The 21,182-nt window shown below is 35.3% G+C and overlaps 1 protein-coding gene across 1 annotated transcript in view; it reads right to left on the bottom strand.

Annotated features, from left to right (window-relative positions):
- Positions 1–2,969: 2,969 nt before the first annotated feature.
- The window catches only part of LOC141697834 (sugar transporter ERD6-like 17), a 65,566-nt gene continuing 47,353 nt past the window's right edge, over positions 2,970–21,182 (bottom strand). Inside the window, exon 3 of the mRNA XM_074502390.1 lies at positions 2,970–3,267. Coding sequence (XP_074358491.1) covers positions 3,241–3,267 — 27 coding nt within the window. The 3' untranslated portion in view covers positions 2,970–3,240. The remainder of the gene's footprint in view (positions 3,268–21,182) is intronic.

Below are 21,182 nucleotides of genomic sequence, written 5' to 3' on the forward strand. Positions count from 1 at the left end.
TAATTGCCAAACTTTATCAAATCCAATCAAGAAACCAAACTTAAAATAAAATCCAAACTCAAAATAACCAATTCCAATCCAAAATCAAATCAGAAAGCAGATCTAAAACCAATTTCAATTCCGATTACAAATTCAAAACTAATATCAAATCTCAAGTAGATAAACCAATTACTACAACAGTAATATCCCAATATTTGAGTACTATAAAAGCCAATAAATCAAGTAACCCAAATTAATAGTTTAACAATCATAAAAATAATGAACTACGAGTAAACAAGAAACTGTTGGAACCATCAAAAAGTCGATTTCTGGAGCTCCAAAATACGATCTCCACCATTCAAAATTTAGAAATTGACGCAAAGAAGATGTGGTTAAAATTCAGGATGATCTAACAGTTGAAACTCCAGGAATCGTAAAAATAATTTGGCTGATCTGGGTAGAAAATTTCCTACAAATTTTCACGGAAATGTTATTATTATAACGTAACTCTATCTCTTTAATGATTCAACTAAACTTCCATGAGCATCCCTAAATTTGATACCCAAATCACTCGAAACCTAACTCTTGATCCCATGATAGCTTTAGAGATATAATGTGAAAGTAAAACTTTGTTATAATTAACATAGAGTTTATAATATATGTCTGAACTTATATAGAAAATTATTATAATATAACTACCAATAATACCCTAATATATACAATATAATATTAATATAAAGATATATTATAACAATTTTCAAATCTATATATTTGCTTTGCATCTTCTAAATTTGTTCTTCAGACTAACCACTATGATGTGTTTGTTGTAAACACTTATAACATCCGTTGAAAACGTGCACCTCTTTGATCACGCATGTTCAATGATCATTGCATTGCTTTCCAGTTATCCGTTCTTCTCGATGTTGAAATATATTACAATTCACTTCCAAAATTTTGAAATGTTGTGATCATTTTCGGCAATGGCATCCTTAGATGTATAAGCTATGCACTAATCAAAACTACATTTGCTTCCTTAATCCAATTGTGTTATATTTTTAAATTAACTCCTCTTTATCCATGATAATATTTTTCACCCATTCAGCATAATCCACGTGTTGAGTTTCAGATACAGAAGTAGAAGGTGACCTAGGAATAATAGTCAGAATTATGAAAATTTAGGTTAAACGGGCAATAATTAAAATTCATTTTTTTGACTAAATGGATAAATTGAAAATTTGGATTTTGAGGGTTGGTATTTGGAAAATTTCTATTAAATTTAGAATATTTAGAATTTGAATTTTTAGGATTGATATTGAAGAATTCAATTAAATTGAGAATTTTAAAATTTTGGATTTGAGAACTAGCATATGGATTAAATTGGAAATATTGAAAATTTGGTTTTTCAGGGTTAAAATTTGGAGAGTTTTGAGAATCCCTGTGATATTTAGTATATGTTTAGTAATATGGAAAATAAGTATAATAGACAGTATTAATATATATATATAATTAATCGTTGGTGTACACAACGATTACCAACTGTTTCATTTTGCAGTGCTCCAGATAAAAAGGGAGCGTCAAAATAATTTGGGTAATGTTTTGATTAAAGTAATATTGAACAATTTAAAACAACCATTTTCGACTTGGAAAACTTTCGATAACAACTTTCCAAACAACCAACCGCTTAATGCTAAACCACATCGCCCAGTCAGCAAACAACCCCCGTAGGTGCTATTATGTCAACCTTAATAGTGTCTGATATCTGCTGAAATGTATGGTATATGTTGTGCAAGATATGCATGTACATCACAAGACTAAGTCACTTTGACAACCCTAAGGATAAGTTGTATGATATTCTAATTTTATATTTTATAATTTTATCCCTTGAGTCCATAAAAGTGTTAAGTAGATTAGACTGGAGGATATTTCTATGAACAACCTTCAAGCTAAAGGAATAAACTCTGGAAGAAGATCAATTCTTGATCATGCCTCTAGAAAAGTTTAGCAGCTTGGATTTGAATAATACTGTTTTAGGAAAAATGTTCTAAGTTAGATATCGACAAGTCACGGATAAAGGGATATCGAGAAGTCTGTCCAAAATGACTTATAGAGAAGTCCCAAGAGATATCGATAAGTCAAAATACAAGTAGAGATGTCAGATATTTACGAGTCAAAAAGTCTATGTAGAGAACTAGAGAAATCGACAAGTCATTTCTTCATGTAAAGATCTAGAGATATCGACAAGCGAAATATTCATGTAGAGAACTGGAGATATCGACAAGTCAAAAGCCTATGTAGAGAACTGGAGATATCGACAAGCTATTCCACATGTAGAGAAATAGAGACCTCGACAAGTCAAAGACACGTGTAGAGAACTCAAGATATCAATAAGTCATTATACTTATCGATATTAGAGATTTCTATAAAACAAAAGAGATCTCAAAAAGCTATCTCAAAATTCAGTAAGTTCAAGATTCAAGATTATCATTCAACAAACAATTCATTCACTGAATTGGAAAGTCTACAAAAGCAGCTTGAATAATACAAGATCAAGGGCCAAGATTCATTGGACAAATGATGGTCACAGACCTACAAGATTCTGCATAAATTTTCTAACACCAGATGTGAAAATATACAAGATAGCTTTAGAAAATTGTTAGTACATTTTAGTTCAAGTTTTGTAAACCCATGTTGTTGATCTATAAAGCATGCACGAGTCCTTAGTTTAGAAGTTAACAGAAACATATCTAGAAAATCTTGTATTCTCTCTCAAGATTTATAGACGAGTTCTTATTTTTAAGAACATAGATTTGTAGCAAAACAAATTTGATTAAAACAATCAAGTGAGTTTTTGATATTGTGTTTGTGTGCTTATAGTTAAACAATTTATCTCTACAAGTTCATACTTGCTTTGTTCATTTCCAAGCCAAATATTTTAAAAGCAAATTAAAATCCAAAGAAACATATTCACTCCCTATATGTGTTACATTTCACTGCACTCAATATTTAACAAGTGATATCAGAGCAAAATCTAAAAGTAAACAGATAAAGATCTTGGAAGAATGAGTGCTCAAAAAATAAGCAGTATCAAGATACCTGTCTTTAAAAAGATCAACTACACATTATGGAAGAAGAAAATGATGTTGTTCATAAAGATGGCCAAGCCTATTTACATTCAGATTCTCAAAAATGGACCTTTCATTCCGATGTAAAGTGTTCCTTAATCATTAGATTGAGACATGGCCATACATGCACATTTTGCACCTAAAGATCTCTCAACTTACACAGAGCCTGAAAAAGAAAAGTTCTCACTAGATAGCAGCTTACAACTCATATTGATTGAGTCCATTAATAATCTAATGTACAATAATATTATTAACTGTGAGTCAGCTAAACAGATCTGGGAGATAATAGAAATACTGTGTGAGGGAACATAAGAGGTAAGATCTAATCAAAGAAGGATCTTGGTTTCACAATATGAGGGTTTATGGCCAAACCAAAGGAAAGTGTCGTGGGAAACTTTCAGATCTTACCCAGCACCGAACCGGCCAACTGAAGTCTCTGTCACCGACCAGCAACATTGGTGATCGGCATCGTTCAGAGTCGCTTCTCAGGATTCCACGAAGCGATAGTAAAGGCCCCCACGGATTTTCCCTCGAGTTGACCTAGAAACTTTAAATCATTATTCCTTTACTATCGATGGCCCGATGTAAAATGTCCCTAGATAGGGAGGTAGCATTTGCACACGTGTAGCCGGACGGTGAAACCAAGCGTGCTTGCTTCATTTTTTAGAACATCTAGATTCTTTTCGGTTCTGAACAAACATGACTGGTTAGGCGGGGTTAGTATTATGATGCAATTGTTTGGGCCTCAGTATGCCAAGCTTGAAGCCTCTCGTGGACCTTCGACTACCGGTGGCTAAATGGTGCGGTTGAAAGGGTCATGAACTTTGTTGAGTGCTTTCTCTTTATTTGTTCAAAACATGAGTCCCTGGTTCTTGGAAGTAAAGTGTAACGTGTTCCTTGGTCGTGGTTTCCCTATATAGAGAATGAATCGGCCTTTGCCCGTGGATATCCGGATGGTGAAACCAATCATGCTTGTTTTATTTTCCATAACATTTAAATTCTTTTCGGTTTTGAACAAAGATGGCTGGTTAGGCGGGGCTAGTATTTTGATGCAATTTTTGGGGCCTCAGTATGCCAAGCTTGAAGCTTCTCGGTGGCATTCGGTTATCGGTGGCTGGATGGTGAGGTTGAAAGGGTCGTGAGCATTGCTGTTGAAGTTTGTGAAAGGTTCAATAAGTTGATAAATGATATGCAGCTTCAGGAGAAATACTATAAAGTTGAAGAGGTCAATCTTAAATTCTTGCTCACCCTTCTTGATTACCTGGAACAAAAGATATCTTCAATTAGAGAAGGAAGAGATTTAAGCAGAATGACCTTGGAGGTCTTATATGGTATTTTGAAGACCTATGAGCTTGAGATGTTACTGAGAAAGACATTGAAAGCTAGTCAGGGGCATGTTATTGATGGATCAAGTGTCTTGGTAGCAAATGACAACAAAATGTCTGGAGATGAACTGGAACCCCAGACTCAAGTTGTTCAAGCTGTTGAGTAGAAAAACAAGGAGCCATAAAAGCAAGTCATTTTAGAGATGGAAGAGGTTGGGTTTTATACTCTTGATGAACTGGATAAAATGGATCAGTCAATGGCTTATTGTTAGGAAAATGTTGTGGGATTGATGATAATTCACCAATATACCTTAGTAGATTTAAGTAAGTGTTTTTGTAACTATCAATGAATAACCACACTTGTTCATCCGTTGATAGAGTATCTTATATATCAATAAGTTTGTATCATATTTATGTATACTTCAATTACTTAGAGGTTTAGAAGTTGTTGGAAATTCTAAGTCATGTTGACTACTAGCAAGATATGCAAAAAAGGTTGGCTAAAGGTAAATAGGATATGCTTTTTAATTTTGCATAAGTGAAAGAGTATCAACTGCTAAGGAAACACTTTCAACGGATAAACTACAAAGCCTCGACGGATGACTCAAAAAACTTTCAACGGATAATCCATTAGAGACTCAATGGATAACTCAAGTTAAGTATTGATGGATAATACTGAAGTCTTGATGGATAACAAATTCAAATACCAGTTGAAAGTGACTTGACAGTCACATGGGTTGATTGTATACAAAAGGAATGTGGCAGCTTGTTTGAAGAATTTAGAGAATAAAGAAGCATTTCTATTTCCATGCTTAACTGAAGATATTCAAAGATGTTCGATAGAGAAATGAAGTAACATGTGAATAGACTTAGTTTCTTATTTTTACTATTTATCTTATTCATATGTAAGTTGGTAGTATATAAACCAAGAGTAACAAGTAGTTAATTAAGTGATTTGAACTGAGAAATAGAAAAAGCTACATCTCTTAGGAATTCTATTTGTTCATCTTTGAAAAACACTTGTAAGCTGCTGTGTGTATTTTTGCATCACAGAGTTCTCTAATCTTTATATATATCTCTGGTGGAAAGTTCGATCCACCAGAAATTTTTTAAACAGACTTGTTTATTTACTATGTGTTTGAATACTTGAATTCTTTTAATCCACACTATTGTATATTCATTTACAGTTATAAATAATTAAAAAAGTTTTTAAATTTCCAAAATAATCCAGAATTTCATTCAACCCCCCTTCTATAATTCTGTTGTTAGATTGTTAGGGAATAATAATTGGTATCAGAGAAAGCTTTTAACACACTAAGAGTTTAAAGATCAAAACAAACTAGCAACATGGGTAGAAAGGATATTGGAGTGAAGATCCCAATTCTGGACAAAGACAACTATCATCACTGGAAAGTGAAGATGCACCTTCATCTACTCTCTTAAGATGAAAGATATATTGACTGAATAGAGAGAGAGGACCTCATGTTCCTCACAGGGTTGCATCAGATGTTGAATGAGCTGTTGGAAATGAGCAAATAGTCCCAAACCAAGGTCAAAATGGACAGATGAAGATATTGAACAAGTTCATAAAGACAAAAAGGCCATGAATATTCTGTCCAATGGTCTTGATGGAGATATGTTTGACAATGTTATTAACTGTAATACTGCTAAGGAAATTTGGGACCAAATTCAAGTGTTATGTGAGAGAACTGAGCAAGTCAGAGAAAACAAGATGCAACTCCTCATACAACAATATGAACATTTCCATTTTGAAGATGGTGAGTCACAGTGACATTTTCAGTAGATTTTAAAAACTACTGAATGGTTTAAAGTTGTATAGGAGGATCTAGCAAACTAAATATTCAAATATGAAATTCCTGAGGTCTCTACCAAAAGAATGGAAGCCAATGGCAGTCTCTCTTGGAAATTCTCAAGAGTATAAAGAATTTACTCTAGAGAGACTGTATGGTATCTTAAAAACCTATGAGCTCGAAATGGAGCATGATGAGCTGTTCGAGAAAGGAAGAAAGAAAGGTGGATTTGTTGCATTAGTAGCTAAATAATAGAGAGCAATAGAGTTGAAGGTTGAAGATGTGGAATCTGCACCAAACTCAAGGGTTTGTGAAGGAAAAGGAAAAGGGCCAATGGCTGAAAAGGAAAAGGGCCAGTCAGGATGAAATGGAGGATATAGATGAGCATCTGGGTTTTCTATCAAGTAGATTTGCCAAGCTAAAAGTCAAAAAGAGTTTTGGAGCAACTAAGCCAAACAGAAACATGGTGGACAAGTCAAAATTCAGATGTTTCATGTGTGGTTTGAGTGGTCATTTTGCCAATGAATGCAGAAAGCCTAACTCTGAGAAAATGAGGTTTAAGCCAGTGGATTATAAAAAAATACATTGAATTGCTCAAACAAAAGAAAAAGGCTTTCTTGACTCAGGAAAATGACTGGAAAGCAGATGGGGAATATAAAGATGAAGAAACAATCTATGACAACCTAGCTCTAATGTTCAAATCAGATGAATCAGATGTCAGTTCCTCAAGCAATCAGGTAATCACTACAAAACTAGCACACCTTTATGAAGATGAGTGTAATGATGCCATAAATGATTTGTGAAAGGCATATATCATAGCCTACTCGTTTATTCGAGTATTTAACTCAACTCAAATAAGAATGTAATAAGTAAATAGTGGATCAATCATCAGAGAGATCTCACAATGTAACATCTGTCAAAGAATAAAGAAACATTGTTCATCTGCAGACTTGAAGATTCACTGGAAGAAGTTCAAGAATTTGATCATGCCTCAGTGATATAAATCAAGATCGTGGATTTAATCAAGTGACAGAGATCTCGTCAAGGTATCATTTATTACAAGGATTTAATCAGAACATCAAAGTCAAGACATGAAGAAACGTCACGAAAGTTAGTCACTCATGAACCAGACAGTACATCGAGTGTCAGCATTGAAGTGGCGGAATTGATTCATAAGTCTCAGTGACTTTCAGAAGATTGTCAGAAGAATGGATGCTGCTCAGGGTTAGTATTAATTCTCTATTAATTAATTAAGTCATATAATTTAGTTATGAAAATAAATTATATCTGCAAAGATTAATTTATTTGATTAATTAAATTAATTGATTAATTAATTCTGAATTAAATATTAAGGTTTTTCAGAATTTTAATTGGTTAAAATCTGTTTTAATTCTAAAAAGACAACTAATTGTACTAGTATGACAATCGGTATGACAATTGATAGTCATACCGAATGTCATGCTAATTCAGTTGATTGTCTTGATAGAATTATTATTTAGATTAAAATCACTTATTTATTCAGTAAAACAATTTCATTTGAAATAATATGACAATCGGTATGACAATCAATAGTCATACCGAAAGTCTTGCTAGTTCATTTTAATTGTCTTGCTAGCTCTAATAGATTGTCACACCGAAAGTATTATTGGACAAAGGATTGTCATACCAGTTCATTGATCTCGGCTGTGTTGATTAAAAAGAAGCAGAAGCATCCAATTTACTTACTCACACACAAAAGCAATCAAACAGAAGCCAAGAACAAAACAGAGAACAAGCAGCCAAATATTTCATCTTATCTGCTAATTCAAGATCACAATTTCTAGCTTGTAAAGTTAAATCCAATCAACTAGAAATCACTCTCTTGTTCTTGTGTAACAATCTAGCGGATCAAAATCCCTAGAACTTAATCTCAAATCGCATTTAGCATTTGATCTTTTAATTACAAAAATAGAAAAAGTTCATGTCGAATTTATTCTAGATTTGTAATAATTGATTTGAGATTAATCCCTTGTAACCGATACCGTAGTTGTAACACCTTTCAAGTTTAATAAAAGTTTTATTTAACTTGAATTTTGTTTCACAATTTTATTCCGCATTTTATTCGACTAAACGGTATTGTTTGCATTCAACCCCCCCTTCTACAAACAAATTGGGACCTAACAATTGGTATCAGAGCCTTCTGATTAACGTACAAATCTAGATCCTAGACTTTTGTGTTTCTTTCACTTCTTGAATTTTTTATTCACTCAAAAAATTCATAATGACTACACAAAAAGTTGGAACCGTTAAAATTCCACTTTTCGATAAAGAAAATTATGTTATGTGGAAGAAGAAGATGCTACTGTTTTTACAGGTTGCTAATCCCAAATATTTGCAAGTGTTGAAGAAGGGTCCAAAAATTCCTATGGTTATGGAACCAGAGGTAATAGAAAATGATGTGGTAATCACCAAAGCGAGAACTTATGTGAAGGATCCTGAGGACTTCTCTCCTGCTGAAATAGAAGAAGCTTCCCTGGATGCTAGCCTTCAATTAATCTTAGTAGATTCCCTTAATCCCCTGATGAATAGACATGTGATGAATTGTAAAGATTCCAAACATATCTGGGAAACTATTGAGATTATTAATGAAGGCACAGAGGAAGTTAGGGAGAACAAACTAGAAATCCTAACCTCTGAGTATGAATACTTTAAATCCAATCCAGGAGAAGGAATCACTCAAGTGTTTGAGAGGTACAATGCATTGATCAACAACCTGAACATTAATGGTAAATACTATTCCATCAGGGAGGTCAACAAAAAGTTCCTTTTAACACTGCCAACTCATCTCGAACATAGAATCACTGCCATAAGAGAAGCAAGAGATCTGAGTGAGATTTCTTTGGAAAGGCTCTATGGTGTGTTAAAGACTTATGAGTTGGAGCAGATTCAGCAGAAGGAAGTTTACGGGAAAGGAAGAGTGGTCAGCACGTCTACTGCTCTAGTAGCTGATGAACAACAACAACAACCACAATATCAACAACAATCTCAACATTCAGAAAGAATGGTACAGTCTTCCAAGGTTGAAGATAATGTGATAGTAGCAGAATTTGATTCTCCTACTACAAATCAATCAGGAGATGATTATTATTCCTTGGAAGAACTGGAGCAATTGGAGGATGAGTCAATGGCCCTGATTGTCAAGAGATTCTCAAATGTCAGATTCAAAAGGAATCCCAAGTTCAAGTACAAGTCCAACTACAACAGATTCCAGAAAGGTGGATCTTCATCCTCTAACACCAGCAGTGGTGGGTATAAAACAGGGATGGTTGATCGAAGCACCATTCGATGCTTCAACTGTAATGAGTTGGGACACTTTGCCACAGAATGCAGGAAGCCAAAACAAGCTAGGAAGAACTCTTACGATTCTAATCAGAAGAGTAAATCTGAAAGGGCGTACCTGGCAAAGGGAAGAAGCTGGGATGATACTGACAGTGAAGATGAAGAAGTTGGGAATCTTGCTCTCATGGCTAGTAATGCAAGCACCTCATCGTCAAGAAAAGAGGTAAAACTTTCTGATGCTGAAATGGTTTATCATCTAAGAGGTAACTTAGATTGTGCTCGTCGTGATAATGAATTGTTAAATCAACAAATCAAAGACCTTGAGAAAGAGGTCAATGAATTAAGACTTGTGCACATTAATCAAGATAAACTAAAAGAACAAGTATCTTTTCTAGAGAATAGAGTTGACTGTTATAGACAACTCGAAACTATTCTCAAAGACAAGATCACCGGTCTTGAGGCTAAGGTTAAAGCTTACTTTAATTCTTGTTCGAAGTCCAAAGAGTTTTACAATAAGCAAGCTGTTAATCAAACGCATGGAATAGGTTATGATTACAATGCTGCTATTGGAAAATTAGGCATAAACTCCCCTCCTCATGTATGTGCTAAAGGCAGGGAAGTACCACATGTGCTTAAGGGTGTTGATGAACCCCTCTATAAAGAATCAATTGCTGAACCTTTTGATGAGACCTCTTTTATTATTCAAGAAGAAATCCGTGCTGAAGATAATGCTAATGGGAAAGCTGTCTCCAAGTCAAGTGTGTCAAAAGTTCCAGTCAAGGTTGTGAAAGCAACTGAGACTAACTCAGACACACATGAGTTGGATAACACAAATGCCATGTCTACCATGCATAAGTTGCCTATTGTTAATCCTTCTCATAAAGCATGTGGTGTTCCTGATTGTATGTCTTGTGCTTTTAATCTGTTGTTTGCTTATTTTAATGGTAAGCATGTTTCTAATGATAAGACTACTCCTCGTCAGCATGTGAATAATAGAAAGCATGATAGGTCTAAGACTGCTAGTCCTCCTAAAGCTAGAAAGGAGACATTTATGCCTAAGCCTAAACAGAAATTTGATAAGGCTGTTTTAAAGGTCAAATGTTCAGTCATTGAGAATGTTGAGAATAGTGAAATTAAGAATGTTGTTTTGCCTGATAAAGGCCAATTTTACAAGTATGCCGGACCCAGCCAAGCTTGGGTTCCGAAGAAGTTCTAATCCATTTGTATTGCAGGGCATTAAACAGGTACAACCGGTAGTGTGGATTCTTGACAGCGGATCGTCAAGGCATATGACCGGAGATAGAGCCCTGCTATCAAATGTGGTTGAGAAAGCTGGCCCAGTGGTTACCTTTGGAGATAACAGCAAAGGTTTAACGGAGGGATATGGCTGTTTGCAAGCTGGAAATGTTATCATTGAAAATGTATATGTTGTGCAAGGACTTGAACACAATCTGCTTAGCATTAGTCAGTTCTGTGACAACGGCTACAATGTTTTATTCGATAAGCTGAAGTGTCAGATTCTGCACAAGAAAAGTGAAAAACCCTCCTTAATGGGAATCCGGAAAGGAAATCTGTTCGTAGCTGACATGAACTCTGGAAGCAATCTTGAAGTCAATTGTTTCTATGCAAAGGCATCGTCAGATGAGAGTTGGCTATGGCACAAGAGACTTTCCCATCTCAATTTCAAAACAATGAATTCTCTTGTCAAAAGAGAATTGGTAAGAGGTCTGCCTCAGCTGGAATTCTCTCCAGAAGGACTATGTGAGGCTTGCCAGAAAGGAAAGTCAAAGAAAGCAAGTCACAAAGGCACTGACACATCTTCCATAACTGGTGTTCTGCAATTATTGCACATGGATTTATTTGGTCCAGTTAATATCCTTTCTATGTCAAAGAAGTGTTACTGTCTTGTGATAGTTGATGACTATTCCAAGTATACGTGGGTTTTATTTCTTCACTCTAAGGATGAAACACCACAAGTTGTGATTGATCATATCAAGATGATTGAGTTAGATTCTAACGTCCCTGTTAGAGCAATAAGGTCAGATAATGGGACAGAATTCAAGAATATACTTCTCAATGGATTCTGTACAGACAAAGGGATTACCAGACAATTTTCAGCTCCTAGAACCCCTCAGCAAAATGGAGTGGTAGAAAGGAAGAATCGTACATTGATTGAAGCTGCAAGAACGATGTTAAATGAATCAGGTCTTCCAATGTACTTTTGGGCTGAAGCTGTCAATACTGCATGTTATACTCAGAATCGAACTCTAATCAACAAAGACTTCATGAAAACTCCTTATGAGATTTTGAATGAACAGAAACCTTCTATCAAATACTTTCATGTATTTGGTGCCAGATGCTTCGTGCTCAAGGATGGAGATGATCGTCGTGGTAAGTTCGAGGCAAAGGCATATGAGGGTAATTTTGTTGGATATGGAAGAAGATCATATAGAGTGTATATCATTGATCAACACAAAGTAACTGAAAGTGTCAATGTTACATTTGATGACACTAAACTCCCTAGTATCCAAACTGAAGATCCTTCTGAGAAACTGAAGTTTGATGATACGTCAGATTCAGAATCAGAACATGGTCAAGAACCTGAGGTTGTTGCTGGTGAAGAACCTGTTAATCCTGATGATACTCAAGGTAATAGTGATGGAAACTTTGGCAACAATGGAGATACCACTGCTACTGACGGAGAATCTTCAAGTCAACATGGCAACAACTCAGGGGGAGATGCTGAAGGATCATCTAGTAGGACACAACATCACAATGAATTTCAAGGCGAATCATCAAGATCAAATCTTCCAAGACAGATTGTCTGGAATAAAGCTCACCCTTTTGAGTTGATTATTGGTGATCCAGATGTTGGAGTCAGAACTAGACGTGCTACTCAAAATGAGTGTCTGTTCTCAGGATTTCTTTCTGAGATGGAACCTAAGAAAATTGAAGAAGCACTGTCTGATCCAGATTGGGTGATTGCTATGCAAGATGAACTCAATCAGTTTGAAAGTCAACAAGTCTGGAAACTGGTACCTAGGCCTGTACACAAGAAAGCTGTTGGTACTAGGTGGGTATTCAGGAATAAACTAGATGAAGATGGTGTGGTTACAAGAAACAAGGCAAGACTGGTAGCTAAAGGGTATTCTCAAGCTGAAGGCATTGATTATGATGAAACCTATGCTCCAGTGGCTAGACTTGAGGCCATCAGAATATTTCTAGCATTCGCAGCATTTTCAAACTTTAAAGTTTATCAAATGGATGTCAAGAGCGCCTTTCTGAATGGAAAGCTGGATGAAGAGGTATATGTAGAGCAACCTCCTGGTTTTGAAGATCCAGATCATTTGGATTTTGTCTTCTTTCTTTTCAAGGCTATCTATGGGCTAAAACAGTCTCCAAGAAAATGGTATGACACTCTCTCTGAATTTCTTATTGAAAATAGCTTTATTAGAGGTGTCATAGACAAAACTCTCTTTTCTAAAAAACATAAGAATGATACTATATTAGTCCAAGTCTATGTGGATGATATAATATTTGGGTCTACGAATGATAATCTCTGTAAGAGATTTGCTAAGTTAATGCACAGCAAGTTTGAAATGAGCATGATGGGAGAGCTGAAGTTCTTTCTTGGATTACAAGTAAATCAAAGGTTAGATGGAACATTTATTTGTCAATCCAAGTATCTCAAGGAACTCCTCAAAAAGTACAATCTAGAGGATTCTGCATCAGCAAGGACTCCATCAACTACAGCTGTCAAGCTTGGACCATGTGAAAACTCCATTAAGGTAGATGTCACAAGCTACAGAGGTATGATTGGCTCGTTACTCTATCTTACTGCAAGTAGACCAGATATTATGTATGCTACATGTTTATGTGCAAGGTTCCAAGCGGATCCTAGAGATATTCATCTCGTTGCTGTTAAACGAATCTTAAGATATCTTAAGGGAACACCAAATCTAGGTATTTGGTACCCTAAAGAATCTGGTTTTAACCTTGTCGGATATACAGATTCAGATTATGCAGGAAGTGTTGTTGATAGGAAAAGCACCTCAGGAAGTTGTCAATTCCTAGGAAGCAGGCTAGTCTCATGGTACGGCAAGAAACAGCAAACAGTTTCCAACTCAACGGCCGAGGCTGAATATATTACTGCTGGAAGCTGCTGTGCTCAGATCTTGTGGATTAGGAACCAACTACGAGACTATGGCTCTGTATTGAACAAGATTCCTATTTTATGTGACAACACAAGTGCAATAGCCATCACCAACAACCCTGTGCAGCACTCGAGGACAAAGCACATTGACATCAGGTATCATTTTATTAGAGAGCACGTCATGAATGGTACTGTTGAACTATTTTTTGTTCCAACAGAAGAACAAATAGCAGATATTTTCACTAAACCACTTGACGAATCCACATTTACCGGATTAGTTGGTAAATTGGGCATGTTGAATAGTTTTAGTGATTAATTTAGTTAATATTTGGGATCTGTTCTTGAATGAATTTACAAATGAATTTTTCATAAATGAAAAATTCATTTGCAAATTTATTTTATCATTTTATCATATTTCTTGCTTATTTCTATGTAATATATATTATCTTATCTATTTTTATTTTCCCTACTTGTTAATTTAAAATACATCAGAATATTTTATTTCCTCTAAAAATATTTTTCTATGAATTTTATTTGCTAAAATTCAATAGAAATCTATTTTTGGAATAAAAATAATAAATTCTGATATATTGTCTTTGTTTCTGTAAAAATTATAAGTTTTTATTTCAGGTTTACTATTTTGTAATATAGTTTCAGTACATATTTAATTAGAGTCTGTACATATTTGATTGTCTTTATACTGAAATGACAATCGGCAAGACAATTGAAATTGTCTTGCTGAAAATCATTTCAGTACTTATATATATATATATACTTATTTTCATATTAATTCTGTGTGAAATCCTTTTATTTCCAGAATGACAATCGGCAAGACAATTGAAATTGTCTTGCTGAAAGTCATTTGCGAATATAATTGTCATTTCAGTGTTTTTCAGTATAGTTTTATACTGGCAAGACAATCGGTATGACTATTGATTGTCTTGCCAGTTATAAACATTATATATATCTATTTTATTTTATTTTGCCTGGTATGACAATCGGTATGACTATCAGATTGTCATACCAGTTATAATTTTACTATTTATTCTTTTATTTGTTTTCTTTCTTTTTGCCTGGTATGACAATCGGTATGACAATCCCGGATTGTCATACCAGCTGTAATATAAAAGCGTGTGTGTGTATTGTTTTAAACCATTTCAACAGTTAATCACTTTTAAAAAAAATCGAACAGTTTTTCTCTCTTAACTTTCTCTCTTCTCTCTCTTCGAACCAAATCAATAGAACTGCTCTTTCCTTGCTCGAGTTTTTACTCAGCAAACTGATTCATCACTTTGTGATATATACATACAAGTATATATATACAGAGGTGCTGTTGAATTTTTATTAAAAAAAAATTATTATAAAAAACGCAAAATCAAATAAAATTCAGTTTGCCCCTTCAAATTCAATTTGTGTTTGTTGATTTTGAACTTTCTTATTTTTAATTTTAATTTCTGATTTGTGTCTTTTGGCTTTTCAAAACTGTGTTTGTGAGTTAAGAATTCTAACGAGATACATTTCTGTCCAAATTTTTCGATTATAATTAATTTAATTCGAATTATTAAATTAGTTTAATTAATTCGAATTTTCTTAATATTATTCTTAAAATTCTGAAAAGCGTGTGTCTTATTATTATTTTAAATGGCTCTCAATTTCCAAATTGTCGCGCATAATCAGGTTGGTTATTTTAATCCGGAAAAATGTGATGTTGAAAAATTTAAGCCTTGGATTAGATTTTTAAATGACCATTCGATTGTTAGCTCTGCTATTAAATCAAATGTGATTTTAAACGTCGATCTACTTAGACTGATTTGCACAACCTCTACTGTGGCCGATGATTCAAAATCTTTTTCATTCACCGTCGCAAACACACAGTATGTAGTTGATGAAACAGTCGTCAATCGTGCATTAAATTTTCCACTAGACAATTTCTGTAATTTACCCTCTGAAAATGATATCACAAATTTTTTTCAATGCTATTCACTATCAGGGGGTGATCAATTTAACCAAACTTTCTAAATCAAATTTGGTGTCTGAATGGGATATTTTCTTCGATACACTTTCCAAAGTGTTTGCCAACTGCACAAAATCCAATTTTCATAACATCACTTCCACTCTGCAGTATATTGGTCTTGCGGTTGTTTTCAATCAAAGGATCAATTTTGGCAAACTACTTTTTCCCATTCTCTTGAGATGTCTAACTTCTGCTTTACGTGATCATTCTACAAATCGTAGGGTATCATGTTACTATGCTCGTTTTCTCATGCTTATAGCAGATCATCTACTCACCCCTGAACACAAAACCCTTTTTGCTAACTCTGCTGTAACCGAACCCCCACCAGTTAGCAAAAAGATTTACACTCGCCAAGACACAACCTTCAAATTTATGCAAGTTCCAGTACTTGTATCTGCTTTCATGGCCAATTATATTCCCTTACCTATTTTCAATCTTCCCGGCCATGAACAGCAACCTCAACCTCCAGTGGTTCAAGCCACCCAGGCTCTTCCATTACAGGTAGTAATTCCTCACTCTCACTCTCTTCCTACTTCTGTTGAAAGACCCCCAATGGTTGATAGGGCTGACCATGAGGTTGTAGAACCACAGCTTCAATCCCAGGTCATAGAGCCAAACACAGAGTCTCATTCTATCTCAACCTCTCCCCCACTGTCTAAAATGTTACCCAGGAGATTACTAGGAAGTAGTACATTGTTAAATATGAGTGAACCCTCAGCTCTGCCTCCTCCTAAGAAAAGAAGAACATATTCTGAGGCATCTGAAAGCCCATCCTTGTCCTCCCAACAGGACATGGACTTTGAAATGGCCAATGAACAGTTACCAGATGCATTCTCTCAACAGGATGCATCTATTGAAATTCGCCATAGGGCCATGGCATCTTGTACTGAGTCAAGCACAATTCCATTACTCACAATGGAACCATACACTTCCCCAGATCATACTCAGGACACACAGCGAGGAGTGCACGTAGAGTCGGTTACAGTGCCTGCCATAGTTATGGCAGAAGAGCAGTCACATGCTTCAGAGGGAAAATCTGACTCTCCGCCATCTTTAATAGAGTCATTTTCTCCCCTCCCAGATCCAACACCTCTGGCTCCCTTATGGGATTCTCCACTCGCAGATTTATCTGGAGAAAGTGGAGGGCAACTCGGTCAATCTATCCCTGAAGCAATTCAGACATCTATTCCAAAAGATTTGATAGGTTTGACTGAGGATCGGGACTCGCGAATTCCCATTGCACCACCACTGACCTCTCTTGAAGAGGCTAGGGTGATTTTTAATGCAGGTACAAAAGAACAGCAACTGGAAGACTCCTCACGAGCAATTATATTGAGTGAAACACATGCACGTGAGATGAGTGAACCAAACACGAGTGAAATTCAGGTGAGAGCACACACAGACACTGATACTGTAAACCTGTTAGCTCAGATTGCTGCCCTAAAAGAAGAACTTGCTAAAAGCCAAGCTGAAGCTCAAGCATTCAAAGCACAAGTGGTTGAACGGTCTTCTTCTTCCACCTCTGTCAACAATCAGCTTGCAATCATAAGAAATAACATCTCAGATCTAAAGACCACTGTAATACCAAAGCTCAATTCTATTCAGGACACTCCAAATTTATCAGCTGATGACATATCCAACTTCTGCTCTCTACACACAAGAATGACTTCTCTTGAAGACCTCGTTGAGATGAATCATTCACTGGACTCCTCAAGATTTCTAAAGATAGAGACGGGCATGGAACATCTCAATGAAGGGATGAAGCACCTATACTACATGATCAAGAATTCTCATTGCCCTAATGAAGAACAAAGAGCTTATTTTGAAGGACCGTCTGGTGGAGGATCAGGCTCTGGAGGTGATGGAGGTTCCAAAGGAAAGTCAGTAGAGGATCCCTCAACTAAGGGGGAGAAGAAAGGGAGTAGTGCCAAAGGGAAGGAAAAAGATACCTCTGCTGGAGATAAAGGAAAGGCTGATGATGTCTACTACAGTGGAGAACAGGATGACTTTGACATTTTTGACATTCCCACTGAACCAGTTCAGGAAGATAAAGATGGGTTATTTGAAGCTGAAGAGGAAAGTGATTTTGAAGATTGGGAAGAGGAAGATACAGTGGATCCTATGTTTGAGAAAGAATTTCAGAAAGAGCAGTCAGAGATGCTAAGAAAAGAAGCTGAACTCAAGAAGGTCTCTCAGATCATTGACAGGAGGAAAGACATACAAAGAACAGAAACTCTTCAAAAGCAACGTCTTCATGACATTAAGGCTCAAGAAAGGAGAAGAGATGTCAGACTAAAGATTGGTGAAAAATGGGATGAAGCTAGGAGAGTACTCGATATGCCTCAGCTGAGCACTAACAATGATAGGCAGTTCTTACATCTTCTTGACAAGCTGGAAATCTCAAATCCTAACAATGACATGTACATGAATGCTATCAAGACTGAAGTCTCAAGGATCACAGCTGCTTTTGATAGATCCCTAAATGAGATGAGCCTTTTTGTATATTGTCAGAGTGAAGGATCATTCAAGGTGTCACTTCATCTATTTGAGAATCGTTCTTTGTCAGAGATTTGGGTTCTTTTAAACAAAGTCAAAAGAAGCTCAGAATTGAATGAAGTTCTTCGAGAAAGGCTTAAAGAGTTTGCCAGCAGGGCTAGTCCTCAAGTGGTCAACAATCCTCATCAGGTGAGATTCTTTAAGTCTGATTGTCTTCAAATCTGTCAGCTAGATGTACAATCTCTTAAAGACTACTCAGCTAAGCATCTGGTCTGGATGGAACATCATTTGAGAACTGCTGGATATTCATCCATGTTGAAGACTCAAGCTGCTGACTTGATTCAAGCTTATTGTGAAAAGAATGTTAAAAGGTACAATCAACTCAAGAATAAGCTGAAGTCAGTTAGAGTTCAACCAGTCAGACCAGCAAGCTTCACTTCAGAAAAGGATCGTGTCTTTGACAAGGAATTGCTTCAAGATTTAGAAGAAGGTGAAGTCAGAAGAGAAGACAACTGAAGTCAATTAGCTCAAAACTCAATGTAATATGATTAGAGCTTTATGAATCAAGATAGACTAATGTAGTTATATGTTCAGGCTAGAGGAACATCTATCTTGTATTCACTTGTAAATTTCATTTGGAATCTGGAAAATGTTAAATATAATCCAGAACTTTTCTGCTATTTACTTTACATTACTGTTTATATCTTTTTCTTATTTGTTAGTTGAGTTATCCTCTAGGTATTTGTTGTTATTGTCTAACAAGCAAATAGGGGGAGATTGAAAGGCATATGTCATAGCCTACTCGTTTATTCGAGTATTTAACTCAACTCAAATAAGAATGTAATAAGTAAATAGTGGATCAATCATCAGAGAGATCTCACAATGTAACATCTGTCAAAGAATAAAGAAACATTGTTCATCTGCAGACTTGAAGATTCACTGGAAGAATTTCAAGAATTTGATCATGCCTCAGTGATATAAATCAAGATCGTGGATTTAATCAAGTGACAGAGATCTCGTCAAGGTATCATTTATTACAAGGATTTAATCAGAACATCAAAGTCAAGACATGAAGAAACGTCACGAAAGTTAGTCACTCATGAACCAGACAGTACATCGAGTGTCAGCATTGAAGTGGCAGAATTGATTCATAAGTCTCAGTGACTTTCAGAAGATTGTCAGAAGAATGGATGCTGCTCAGGGTTAGTATTAATTCTCTATTAATTAATTAAGTCATATAATTTAGTTATGAAAATAAATTATATCTGCAAAGATTAATTTATTTGATTAATTAAATTAATTGATTAATTAATTCTGAATTAAATATTAAGGTTTTTCAGAATTTTAATTGGTTAAAATCTGTTTTAATTCTAAAAAGACAACTGATTGTACTAGTATGACAATCGGTATGACAATTGATAGTCATACCGAATGTCATGCTAATTCAGTTGATTGTCTTGATAGAATTATTATTTAGATTAAAATCACTTATTTATTCAGTAAAACAATTTCATTTGAACTAATATGACAATCGGTATGACAATCAATAGTCATACCGAAAGTCTTGCTAGTTCATTTTAATTGTCTTGCTAGCTCTAATAGATTGTCACACCGAAAGTATTATTGGACAAAGGATTGTCATACCAGTTCATTGATCTCGGCTGTGTTGATTAAAAAGAAGCAGAAGCATCCAATTTACTTACTCACACACAAAAGCAATCAAACAGAAGCCAAGAACAAAACAGAGAACAAGCAGCCAAATATTTCATCTTATCTGCTAATTCAAGATCATAATTTCTAGCTTGTAAAGTTAAATCCAATCAACTAGAAATCACTCTCTTGTTCTTGTGTAACAATCTAGCGGATCAAAATCCCTAGAACTTAATCTCAAATCGCATTTAGCATTTGATCTTTTAATTACAAAAATAGAAAAAGTTCATGTCGAATTTATTCTAGATTTGTAATAATTGATTTGAGATTAATCCCTTGTAACCGATACCGTAGTTGTAACACCTTTCAAGTTTAATAAAAGTTTTATTTAACTTGAATTTTGTTTCACAATTTTATTCCGCATTTTATTCGACTAAACGGTATTGTTTGCATTCAACCCCCCCTTCTACAAACAAATTGGGACCTAACAATTTGTCCATAGAATTATATCACTTGCGTGTTATACTTAAATCACTCACTAAAGAAAATACAAGAAAGATAATAATCTATTTTTAAGTGAGAGAAATGTTGTGTCAGAAACTCAATTTTTTGAGTTTAAGAAACTAAAATATATTGCAAGATTGCAAAAGATGAACTGCCTGAATCTTTGAAGAAAGAGGAAATTTTAAAAAGCAGCTTGAATGTGAGCAAGCGATGATCAAGGCTTGGAAATCATCGAGGAATGTAAGTGCTCAAATTTCCAAAGTTCAAGGATTGAGTCTTTCTGTGAAGAAGCCTAGAAAAAGGACAGGAAGAAACTGGACCCCATTTTGGTTGATGGTTTATCAACGAATGTGGAATCAATGGATGATGAAGCTTATCCATCGAAAGCTGAAAGTAAATATCCGTTGAATGACAAGGATGCACATCCGTTGATAGTAAAGAAGCCAATTAGCAAAGCCAAGCTAGCTAAGATGAATGAGAAATATGGTTCAGTAACCAAGCACTTTATTCGAGGAGAATCAAGCAAAGTCAAAGATGCAAGCAAAGTGAATGTAGGGCATCTATCAATGAAGCAGTTGAGTGACAAATTGGAGAAGTTTGAGGTCAAGGCAGATTCAAAAAGGAAAAATAATAGGAATGGGAAAGTAGGGATTAACAAATACAATAACTACACACCTGATAAGTATGCACCTAGAAAGACATGTGTTAAGTATGGTAGTGTTAATCATTTATCTACTAATTGCAAGTCAGTGATACATGCACCCATGTCTGCACTTCCATCTTTGCCTAACATGCCCATATCACACATGC

The sequence above is a fragment of the Apium graveolens genome, chromosome 11, assembly GCF_009905375.1.
Source record: "Apium graveolens cultivar Ventura chromosome 11, ASM990537v1, whole genome shotgun sequence".
Lineage (NCBI taxonomy): Eukaryota > Viridiplantae > Streptophyta > Magnoliopsida > Apiales > Apiaceae > Apium > Apium graveolens.